The sequence below is a fragment of the Chlorocebus sabaeus genome, chromosome 7, assembly GCF_047675955.1.
Source record: "Chlorocebus sabaeus isolate Y175 chromosome 7, mChlSab1.0.hap1, whole genome shotgun sequence".
NCBI classification, from domain to species: Eukaryota; Metazoa; Chordata; class Mammalia; order Primates; family Cercopithecidae; genus Chlorocebus; species Chlorocebus sabaeus.
This window is the reverse complement of record NC_132910.1, coordinates 57,258,655-57,271,237: the sequence shown is the minus strand read 5'-3', so window position 1 is coordinate 57,271,237 and position 12,583 is coordinate 57,258,655. Positions and strand designations below refer to the sequence as shown.

Genomic DNA, 12,583 nt, shown 5'->3' with positions numbered 1-12,583 from the left:
ATAAATGTTGAACTTTGATTCATCCTGGTTATGCATATTCCTGATAAGTTTTGGAGAAAAATATCATTTCCCAAGGGTCTTTGCAGATGAAAATGTATGACTTGTTCACACACTGATGGCTTCTTCCTATACCATAAAAGAAAAGGCTATCTGAGTGCTCAAAATGTTATAGTATTTTACCTAATTTTAGCTAACTTTGTATACAATAAGCTCCTACATAATGATTAATTCTTGAGATTGTTTTGTACATTGTTAACCCATTTATGCCAGGGGTTGCAAATTTTTTTGGTGAAAAATCAGACCTTGGAGATGACCTTGAACAGTAGGATATAAATAACTCCCACAAGCTGAAGATTGCAATAATGGAACACTAGGCATAAATGGGTTAAGTCAGAAAATGTGGAAAGTCTGAGTTGTTGTCTTACTTGCAAGCTAACAAATTAACCAGCAATTGTTGCACATGTATATTCTGAGAGAAGATAGGAAGCCCTCTGCATCAGAGAAACAGTTTATTATTCACAGCAAAAAAACTGGATATACAACAAATTCCCACATTCACAAGGACTGTGAACAGCCTGTTCCATCAACCTTAATGTGTGCTACTAAATCTTCACTCTACAGATCTCTAATCTCAAACTGTCTTCCTTAATCCCTAGGTTTTTCTAACAGCATTATTCTAAAGTATATTGATAGGTGATCTCTATAAACACAAAGCTTTTAAAATTAAGCTTGGTCTTTTTTTTTTTTAAAGGAAAGATTATTATTTTAAACTGCTCTGTTAAATAATGGTGCTAAATTATTTGTAGTAAATTAGAATCCAGGATTGAGAATCCATTATCTCAATCATTATCTCAATAGGCAGTAAATGTCTGTTTACCCCATATGTAAATAATGAATTATCTCAATCCTACAGAGACTTTTGCTTTGAGAAACAGATTTATTGTGATAAAACATCAATTTGACATAAACCCCAATTTCCCTTCGGGGTCAAAGAAACCAAAAAATACATATCCATAATTGTTTATAGTTCCAGTTTGGACTAAACAAAATTACCTGACAAAAACTCAGTTCAGCAACTATAACAGTTAACGTAACCTCTGTACCTACAAAAAAATGAAAGCAGTAATGTTTATTACAGTTCACACACTGGCACTTGAAATGAAAACATTTATCCCATCACAGAAAACACGTGCTAGATAGAGTTGAGAAGAGAAGCAATTATTTTAATTTCTATTGTACTTCAGAGGGAACTTTAGGAGGTAACTTATCTTTCACTGAGTATGGCTCTTATCTTTCACTGAGTATGGCTCTTTGTATAGATAATATGTGCATACATATATTTAGGTTATGTACATATGTATAAGTACACATATACAGTATTAGCTCAGTTTGGTATTTTATAGAGGTATATTTGGTATTAGAGTTTAAATTGTCTCAAGGAGCTTTTAGACCTTGATTTTTTTCATATCGTAAAATGAGCTACAAGACCCTTTGAGCAGTAAAGAAAGTAGCCAGTTTATATAAATAACATTTATTATTTTATGATCATTTTATTTAGTTTGTTATGTGCAGATGTTTTCCCCACTAGAATTTAAGTGGTGTGAAGGGAGGGATCTTGTCTTTCACAGCATTGTATTCCCTCTGTAACTCTCAATAAATACTGGTTCAATGAATGAATGGACAGATAAGCAAGTGTGCTAACAAACTTTTAGGATTGTACATTTTAATGCCATTAGTAGATATGTGGTCACTATCATTTTTCTATTTTGCATATCATGATTTTTGTAAGGTTATATAACTATAGATTTTAGTGACTTAAGGAAAAGAAAAGGGAAAACACTAAAAGGCCTTAAATTCAGAAGACCTGGTTTTAAATCCCAGTCCCTCCGTGTGAGTTCCTCAATTTCCTCCTTTATAAAACATAGATGATAATGAGATGTCCTTCAAGTCCACAGTGGATCTGAAGGGGGGCTATTATTTTCTGTGAGACCAAGAAGAATGTAACTGACATGGCCATGAATCCACACAAAACAGAATGCACTGTGTTTACATGGGACATTGCACAGTCACAAAGATAAATTACACTACAAGGCTTCAGAGAGGTAATTATAAAGTTTTGGTGGCAACCAACATGGCTCCTTGTGGTTTGGACATTCCTGTAATTGACCTGGTGATTCAAAGTTCTCCTCCTCAGGATATTGAGCCCTATATCCATATCCATCTCTCTGGATGCACAGGTAGAGCTGGACAGACAGGGGTTTGTATATGTTTTTTTGTTTGTTTGTTTGTTTGTTTCTTCAGACGGAGTCTTGCTCTGTTGCCTGGACTGGAATGCAGTGGCGCGATTTCGGCTCACTGCAGGCTCTGCCCCCGGGTTCACGCTATTCTCTTGCCTCGGCCTCCCGAGTAGCTGGGACTACAGGCACCCGCCACAACGCCCGACTAATTTTTTGTATTTTTAGTAGAGACGGGGTTTCACCATATTAGCCAGGATGGTCTCGATCTCCTGACCTTGTGATCCGCCCACCTCGGCCTCCCAAAGTGCTGGGATTACAGGCGTGAGGCACGGCGCTCGGCTTGTATGTTTTTATCAACCAAGAGAAAGAGGTCAACTAAGATACGTGGAACAAAAAACAGGAATTACTTTTACACATGTAGGTGTTCCTTCTACAATGGATTTAGTTAAATTTAAAAGTATGGATGCCGTAAGGTCTCTGGCTTCCATTTCTTATGCTGCTGTTGATTTTTTCCAACCATCAGCTCAGATACTGATAGAAGAGAAAGGGGCGATGGATGCATTGGCTTCAGCTTTAGCCCACATTTCTGACGTATCAAGCTTTGAACCATGATCTTTAATCAACTCTGATAAGGGTTTTGTGATCATGACTCTGGAAAGTCTAGAGGAAATACAGGATGTCAGCTGTGCTTGGAAAGAACTTAACAGAAAGCTGAGTAGTAATGCAGTGTCTCAGATTACCAGTGTGCCTCCTGAAAGGAAATATGGGTGTTTGCTTTGATATTCCTCCAACTGAGTCAGAAAGGTTACAGGCAGAGTGGCATGATTCCGGCTGGATACTCCGAGTGCCAGCTAAATTACCTGAAGTTGAAGAACATTACGATGGAAACATCCTCTAATTCCGGACAGAGGAGTGGCTGGTCAGGTGGGTCAGGTGATCAGTCTGAGGGCGTCACTCAGGAAGTTGACAAGGTGGTAGAAGACGAAGTGGAGTAGAAATCGATCAAGAAGTGGGGGCCACAAACGGAGTTTTAACTGAGTATTTGATAGTTAATCTACCAGTGTGAGCTTGCCTATTTCTACCTAATCATGTACGTTATCCACCAAAAATTAGGTCATCATAGTTGAGGTATGTGTCTGCTATTAGCAAAGAAGTTGATCGTATTTTTATAAAAATGTATTTCACAAGAATGGTTGTAAACACATCTACTTACTACTTACCCAGTTATACTTTTGAATATAAAAAAAAAAAAAAGAGCCCTGGCTGAGGGGAAGTCTATTTAGACGGTTGGAAGCCTTAGATTTTATTTTTGGTTTATACTACCTAGGTTTAAGTCCAGGCCCACCACTTACTAGCAATGTGATTTGGATTAAATTACTTTACCCTTTTGGACCATGGTTTCTTCATAATGTTTTGCGTATTAAACAAGTTACTACATATAAAGCACTTAGAACAATGTCTGGCATATAGTATGCTTTTAGTAATGTTATATGTTAATATCAAGTTATTCAGTTTTTTTTTAGTTCAAAACATATAAACAAAACATTAACAAAATATATTATCAAGACTTCTAGTTGGTGATATATTCCTATTATGTATATTTGATGTACACTCTGATTTATACATATAGGTGTGTAATTCATATTATCCACATATGTGTATAAAGCTGCATAATATATATGGTTTATATATATGTATATGAACATGTATGCATTTGCAAGAGAGCAATTTGAAAAACAAAAACATTTGAACAAAATACATCATACAGTAAAAAAAAAAAAAAGTAAATTGAAAAACCTTTGGATCCAACCTTTCTTGATGATAGAAGGATATAATTACTCTTTCAAAAGATCTTCACTTTTAAGTAGTTGATAGTTGAAGCTTGGGTCATTTGCTTTGCTATTTCTGTTGGCTTAGTATTTCTTTCAACATGTATCCTTTATAATACATTCTTGCAAGAACCCTGTTAGGAAGTACAGTATTCCTGAAAACCCAGTAGAGTATCAGTTTCTGTGGTTTGGAGGTTTCTTGCTTTCTGGTCCAAAGTTTTGTAATGTCAGTTTTATGAGGTAGTCAATCAATAACTTGCTGGAAAATAAAAGTCGAAGTCTTATTTTCTTAAGCATAAGTCATCTTTCCAAGGTAGTTAGCAGGCACATATCCTTTCTGCCCTTGAGCTTCAGCTAACCACCACTCTTTATTGCCACTTAGGTCACAAAACCTAAGTATATGAACTCTCTGATATTCCTGAAGGCTGAGTTCATGGTCACTCCGTGCTTGAAAAGCATGAACTGCATAGAAAATCTAGATAAAGAAACAAATGACATTATTGGAATTGGAACCTGAATATTAAGAGAAACATCATAAGAGTTTCCAAGCTTTTAGAAGCAATGCTAAAGTTTTCTTATTTTTCCAAAGTCACATTGTCCAACTCCTTCTATTGGATGTATTTTGCTAAAATATGACCCAGGTGAGAATGGAACGAAATAGGTATTGTCATTATTCTGTCAGGAGGAGTATAAATTGTCCATGCTTGAAGGCAACTTGGCAGTTTCTATTAAAAGATTTTTAATAATGTTAAAATGTTAATTCCTTATGAATCAAAATAGCTTGAAGAATCTCTTCTACAGAAACATCGGCAGAAATTTTTGCATACCAGTGTTACTGGATTACCCATACAAATGGCAAAAGTGGGAGAGTAGTAGGAATATCACTAGAAGTTCAGCAAGAGCAAAATAGTTAAATTCCAGACCCTCATACTAAGGAAATGTGTAGTCATTAAAAACAGTGCAGGCTGGGCATGGTAGTTCCCACCTGTAATCCCAGAACTTTGGGAGGCCGAGGTGGGCAGATCATGAGGTCAGAAGTACAAGAAGTATAAGACCAGCATGACCAACATGGTGAAACCCTGTCTCTACTAAAAAATACAAAAATTAGCTGGGCATGGTGGTGTGCACCTGTAATCCCAGCTACTCAGGGGGCTGAGGCAGGAGAATTGCTTGAACCTGGGAGGCAGTGGTTCAAGTGAGCCAAGATCGTGCCATTGCACTCCAGCCTGCTGGGCGACAGAGTGAGACCCTGTCTCCAAAAAAAAAAAAAAAAAAAAAAAAACAAGAAAAATGATGCTGTTTGAGACTAATAATATGGGAAACACTTATGATAAAATTGTAAACCTTAAAAAGAACAAAAAATTTTATGTACATTATAAGTGTAATATTGTTATTGTTTCTTTGAATAGTACAATTATAGCTGATTTTCATTTTTACTTCCTTGTTCCCTTGTTTTTTTCCCAAACCTTTATAATGACAATGTATTAAATTTATAACTTTAAAAATTATTTTGTGACCTAGAATAATAAAATATTTCAGTCAAAAGAATTTTTTCTGACCTCAAAGGAATCCTTTATAATTATTAAGTGTGTAAGAAGCCCCAAAATAAGTGTTTAGTTATTCTTCCAATAAAATCATAAGATTGATAGTAAAAATGTTTAGTTATGGCATAAAATTAAGCAATTGGCTTAATTTATTCCCATTCATTTATTTAAGCAACATATATTCCCATTCATTTATTTAATGAAAATTTTTCTAGTACCTACTAAGTGCCAGGTATTATTTTATTGGAGAACTTACAACTTAGCCAGGAAAAGAAAATGCCAGTGAACAAAACAAAACACACCAAAACAGCAACAACTCTACACACAGGTGATACATCAGCCAATGGTGAGCTGGATTTTGGAAGAAGTTATCTTTCATAAATGACAAAGCTGACAAAAGGTGTGAATATGTCATATTTGAAAGTACAGAGGTGAATACATGAAAACAACATGTAGGAAAAGACAAGCAGATTAAACCTCAAACTTGAGGTTCAATAGATAAGGGAAACTATGAGAAATAAGATGACCTCATTACTTCATTAAGCAGGAAAAGAGAATAGGTACTGTGGAGAGGAGACTATAGCTGTAGCTGAAGTTGTTATTTAAATATTAAACTTATTTAACTTTTGATGAAACTTTGATTCCATTGATTGGTATATTGATTTATCAACTAATATGACCTGCTCCCCAAGGAAAGAATCACATTGCCATGGTCTGAATGTTTGTTTCCCCTCAAAGTTTATGTGTTGAAAGCCTAATCCACAAGGTAATGCTATTAAGAGGTGGGACCTTTGGGAGATGATTAGCCTTCAGCTTCCTGAATGGGATTGTTTTCTCTTTAAAAGAAACCCGAAAGAGACCCTTCACCCCTTCCACCATGTGAGGGCCCAACAAGAAGGTACCACTCTATGAACCAGAAAGTTGCCCCTCAGAAAACACATAAACTGTTGCCTCGATCTTGGACTTCCAGCCTCCACAACTGTGAGAAATAAATTTCTGTTGTTTATAAGCCAACCAGTTTATGGTATTTTGTTACAGCAGCCCAAATGGACTAAGACACACATTTAATTAAACTTTTCTCCATTGACCACATTATGGTACAAAGTAGGAACTCAAATACTGATTGATTTGACCTGAAAATTAGTAGGAATATTCAAATATTTATTGAAAGGCATGGCTATCATAAAAGAGATCATCTTGTATCATAAAAGATACATACAAGAGATTGATGAACACAGTCAAATTATTACATAATTTTTTAAGTAAACAAGAAAATTAAAAGTACTATAAATTCTTTAGCAATGGAGTGGTAGCAATAATAAACACCTTTTATGGAGTGCATGGCAGTTATATGTTAAATGTGCTTTGTTCTCAACAACCCTATGAGTTGTGCTTACAGAAGAAACATATTTTTAATTATAGAGCTAATTGGTGCTGCTATGAACAATATCTTCTAACTTCAAATCCTGTGCTTGGCCTATTTCTCATAATGGTTTAGAGACCAAACTCTTGTTCTAGCAAGTATGTACAGAGTGTATTCTTGCAGAAAGGCACTGGAGTTTCTAGTATATTGTAGATGGTGTTGTTTTGTTGTTTAGAAAGTGAAAACATTGAATAAATCCACAGGAACAGAATGGAAGATTTGGTTTGCAAAAGTATTTGGGAATGTAATGTACTATAATACATCTGAAACATCTGTAAGAGCGTGCATTCGTAATTGGTAATCATCTTTTATAATTTTTATACATAATAGGTAACGCTTTACCAATGCAACTATAGATGTTTTAGCAGGTTAAGTAGCCTACTAATAGAACATTTCTAAATATTTGTGGTAGTCTTTCACTTTAGCAGAATTCTCTCAAGTGAAATATAAACTCTTCCACCTAGATCTGTTTGGTATGAAATTATACTTTATATTCTAAATATTAAATATATATTCTCATGCAATTGTAAATTTAAAGTACAAAATTACATACTTTCAATGCTTTAGATAACCATGACCCAAAATTTATTTAGGATGAGCACTTTTTAGTTTTTATATAATTTATGTTAAATGGGGGCATATATTATATACTCAAAATGGAAGTAAGCTGCTTTTAAAGAGGCAGCAGTCTATCTTCATTATCTTTTTTAAGTCTCCTTTTTAGTATTTTTAGTCTCCTTAATGATAGACTACAAGTTATAAATTTTTAGCATGTCATGCATTTAAGAACTGTAAGATTTCCCATTATCGTCAATATTTTAATTGTTTTAGTCTGTATCTTTCTAATCTTAAATGCTACGTTTTGGTCCAGGCACATTAATTACAATGTTGTTAATTTGAGCCATTATCACCTAATTTTCTTCTGTTTTTCCTTGGCACTTTTAAAAATGTATTTATTGATTGCTTCTTTGTACTCTATAAAGCTCTAACTCATTTTATGTGCAGTATTCTGTGAATACAACTCCGTTTTCTACCACACTTACTTATTTTTTTATAACACTGTATTATTGACTCATACCTAATTTATTACCCACTGCTTATAACCACCAGATCTTTCTCTGTGGTAACATTCCCAGTTCCGCATTCCCTTATTCTATATTTGTGCATTTAATTTTCCTTCTTCAGCGAGCCACATTACCTGTCTTCACTGAATATCATTTTATTTTTATCCCAATTCTCCAATTAACAGCAACAAAAGTCATAATATATGTTAATCTTCTTTTCTAAAACTAAAAGGTAGAGAATCAGCATTTATGGTATATCATATGTATCTCTGGAAACTAAGATGGTTATATTGCATGAAAAATGCTCATTATTCTCTCACCCTTCAGGAGCAAGCTTTCATGTTCTTCGCTTAACAATTATATGTTTTAATTACACAAGCAATTTTGATGAAGAAAAAAATTTTTAATAAAGTTAAGCAAAACAAAATCCACCCAACTGCTATTAGTATCTTCTTTCCCTTCCTCCCATCTTCCTCTCTTCCCTTCTTCCTTCTTTCCTTCCTTCCATTTTTGTGTTCTACCTACCTACCTGAAGTGGTAATAAAAATGGACTTATAGTATACACAACTTTGCAGGCGGTTTTTCACCTCATACTATTTTTGAAAATCTCTTCATGTTAATAAGCCAACTTTTTGAAGCACTTTCTAAACAATGACACAGTAGGCATGTAGCATCGTCATCATGGGTAGTTGGAAAATGAAAAGATGAACGTGGGATTGGTAACAAAATGACTACTTTTTTTAGAAGTCAAAAATTATACTTTCAATATTACTTATATGGAAAAAGAAAACAGCACTGATTCTCGGACACTGAACTGCCCCCCAAAGCTGGGTTTTAGCCATTATTAAACCAAGTCCTTTTTGAGAAGTGCCAAGGACAAGATTCTGCTTGCCAAACAAGGCATCTTAGACACTCTGGAAAGCAGAATTCTAGGATGGACCCCGAGAATCTCACCCCCTACTATACATGGTCTACATAATCTCCTACCCTTGATTGTGACTGGAACTTCTTAATAGATGTGCTATTACTCCTGTGATTAGGCTACACTCTCTAGCAAAGGTAAAGAGATTCTGCAGAGGTGCTTGTTAAAGTCCCTAGGAAATTGACTCTGAGTTAGTCAAAAGAGGGATTATCCTGGATGGGCCTGACCTCAGATGTGACCTTTAAAGTGCATTGAGGCCTCCTCTGAAGGGAGAGATTTGAAGCCAGAGAGATTCTCACCCACTGACTTTGAAGAAGCAAACAGCCATGTTGCAAACTGCCTATAGAGATAGCCACATGGCAAGGATTTGAGAGCAGCCTCAGGTTGTTGAAAGTAGTCTTTGGCTAATTGCCAACAAGAAAAAGGAGTCGTTAGTTCAACCGGAACAAGAAGCTTAATTCTGCCAATGTCCATGAGCTGGGAAGAGAACCACCAGTTTCAGAAGCAATAAAACCAGCAAACACCTATATTGCAGCTACGTGAGATCTTAAGCAGGGCACCCAGCTAAACCGTGCTTGGACTCCTGACAACAGCCCCTAAGAAATATGTTTGTATTGTTTTAAGGCACCAGGTTTGTGGTAATCTGTTATGCAGCATGGAAAACTAATGCAGAGCATGCCATTACTATTTGATGGACAAAAGGAGAGAATACATTAGAATGGGAAGGCATATTTACTTGAATGCTTTTGTTATATTCTTTGATATAGCAAAAAAACAGAATGAAGAACTTAAAAATTAAGATCCTTGGTATAAATCGGTACTGCCAGGTTGTGAATATCCAGTCCCTCATCCCCATTATTCAACAAAGGCTCCAGAACATAATTTTGGGGGAACTTTTTTATAGCAGTCTCTCTTCTTACTTGAGGTGGAGAATGGATAAGCAAGTTAAACCTCTACAGCTGTGATTTCTAACATTTTAGATAAAAATTTCTTTTAAAAGTCTGTTTAAGAAGGTAGACTTCTTCTATCATAGATGTGTATATATGCAAATAAGCACAATATTTCCAACGTATTTGAGGAGATTCATGAAATCCTCCCAAAACTCATTCATAGACCACTTCAGGTCCTTGCATCCAAGTTAAAAATTCAGCTCTGGTATAAAAATCATGGAGCCACTAGAATCTAAATTAGTTTGAAATTGCCTATATTTGAATGATCTTTAGGGCCCTGAAGATACCCCCTGAGTATGAGGTAGAGACCACCTGTCCTTTGTGTCAGGGTCCACTAGAACCATCAATAAAACCAGACTACATCCTACAACACCCCTTGGCAACATGCTATAGCAATTCTGGAGGAAATCCAATTGCTATAGGAAGGGAAAGGGAAATAAATGATAACCAAAAGTGGCATCCAATTAAGCCAGTACAAGTTTCCGCTGATGTTCCTGATAATAAAATAAAATCAAGAACAAAAGTCTAAATAGCCACACAGAAAACTGCTTTGTAGGATACCGCAAATGTGAAATGTTACAACATGTACTGTATTCTCACTGTTGGTAAAGAAGATATAATTTTCTTCCACTTTCGATCACATTACAGGGATCTCTATACTGTATTGACTTATACTATCACACCACAAATACAGAGGTTAATCATTTTCTTCTCCCCACAATTTCTAAAAGCCAACAGAATGGAAACATCAGCCCTGGGGCAAGAATTAGGGACATAATATAATCCTTTCTCTCTGTTTTCAATGAAGTATTATTCATTATGCATTACAGGGGGAGTCTGGAAAACACTGGCCCATGTGCATCTATTGACTGGAGTTAAGACATTAAGGGAGGTATCTCTATGCAGCCTTTTCTTCTTTTCTCCCTTGTACTGAAGTTTCCAACAGGTGCATCCTCTTCCTAATCTTGCAGTAAGTTTATTGGGACAGACTTTGTCCACGCACCGGGTTCACCTTCAATTTGAGTTGGGTAATTTCTACCCGGAGGGAAAGTATCAGGGATTCCATGTGCTACAGATCCAAGATGCATCTTCAATCCAGTTTTACTAGTAATAATGCTTATACATGCTTATATTTATATTCCTGATGCTATGCCTATTTTGAATTGGTGCCAAACTCAGAGGAAAAAGAAAGCAAATAACAATTTATGAAGAGATGCCATTAATATATTTTTTGTTTTGAAATACTATCTCATTTTTTTCTTCTCTTGGTAATGGAAATCTCTAATGGACCTAATTCACATTATATATATTGATAGGATTGCTTGCAGAAAATTGCTTTTAAGTACCAGCTAGTAGGAACTAAATGCAGTCTTATACTACAAACACCAGGCAGAAAGAGCCTATGTGAAGTGCTTAGTCCAAAGTCCCTGTAGAGCCAAGTAAGAACTAGAACTCAACATCAAGCCAGCTTTAGAGTGTGTTGATAAATTTGGCTCTCAGATTTCTGTCCATCTACGTTATTGAGACAAGGCAAAATCTGACAGGACATTTAATCAGGTACATAGATTTCACTGATAAAAATGCATTAGTTAGCATTGTAATATGTCTTTTCGAAACTGAATAAACAACAGAGTGAACAAGTAATAGAGAAAGAGTGTTTTGAAACTTCAAGACAGAAGGGCAGTAAGAACACATTGTAATGTCCAGACAAGTTAAGAGTCAGTTATAACCAGGAGAAAATATTTGCAAATTATATATCTGATTTAAAAAAATAAAACTTGCACTCAGGTTTATAAAGAACTCTTACAATGGGAAAATAAGAAGGAAAACGACCCAGTTTTTTTTTTTAATAGGCAAATATTTGAATAGACGTTCACCAAAGGAAACAAAAGAATGGCAAATGAGCACATGAAAAAATGTTCAATAGCATTAATCATTAGCGAAATGTACATTAAAACCCCAAAGAGATACCACTTCATACCTACAAGATGGCTCTCATTGAAAAGACAAATAATAACTAGTGTTGGCAAGCATGTGAAGAAACTGTGACCCGTAACCCTCATACTTTGCTGGTAGAAAAGTAAAGTGGTGAGGCCACTTTGGATAACAGTTTGGCAGTTTCTTAAAAATTTAAATAAAATCAATAGGAAATTACACTTCTGAGTGTCTACTCAAGGGAAATTAAATCCACACAAAGACTTGCACACAAATATTCATAGCAGCATAATTCATAATAGCGCCAAACTAGAAGTTACCCAAATGACCATCAACTGGTGAGAGGATTAACAAAATATATCCACAGAATGGAATAATAGTAGGCAATAGAAAGCAACAAAGTACATATACATATACGACAACATGGAAGACTCTCAATAAATTTTGCTAAATGAAAAAAAGCAGCTGTAAAACACCACATATTGTACAATTTTGTTTATACAAAAGATACAGAAAAGGCAAATCTATGGAGACAGAAAATAGGTTAGTGTTTCTTTGGGGTTAGGGATGGGAAAGAGGAGGGACTACAAATGGGTGCAAATGATTTTTTGGAATGAAAGAAATGTTTTAAAATTGGATTAAAGTGATGGTTGCACAATTTTGTAAATATACTAAACTT

General features: G+C 35.3%; 1 protein-coding gene and 1 pseudogene across 3 annotated transcripts in view; one reads left to right on the top strand and one right to left on the bottom strand.

Moving 5' to 3' along the window:
- Positions 1–2,513: 2,513 nt before the first annotated feature.
- LOC119620846 (ATP-dependent RNA helicase DDX50 pseudogene) lies at positions 2,514–4,046 on the top strand (annotated as a pseudogene).
- Positions 4,047–4,257: 211 nt separating this feature from the next.
- ARHGEF38 (Rho guanine nucleotide exchange factor 38) overlaps positions 4,258–12,583 on the bottom strand; it is a 124,155-nt gene continuing 115,829 nt past the window's right edge. For all 3 annotated transcript variants that reach the window (XM_007999441.3, XM_073017529.1, XM_073017530.1), the window contains one exon: positions 4,258–4,541. In XM_007999441.3, the coding sequence (XP_007997632.3) occupies positions 4,356–4,541 (186 nt within the window). In that variant the 3' untranslated portion in view covers positions 4,258–4,355. The remainder of the gene's footprint in view (positions 4,542–12,583) is intronic.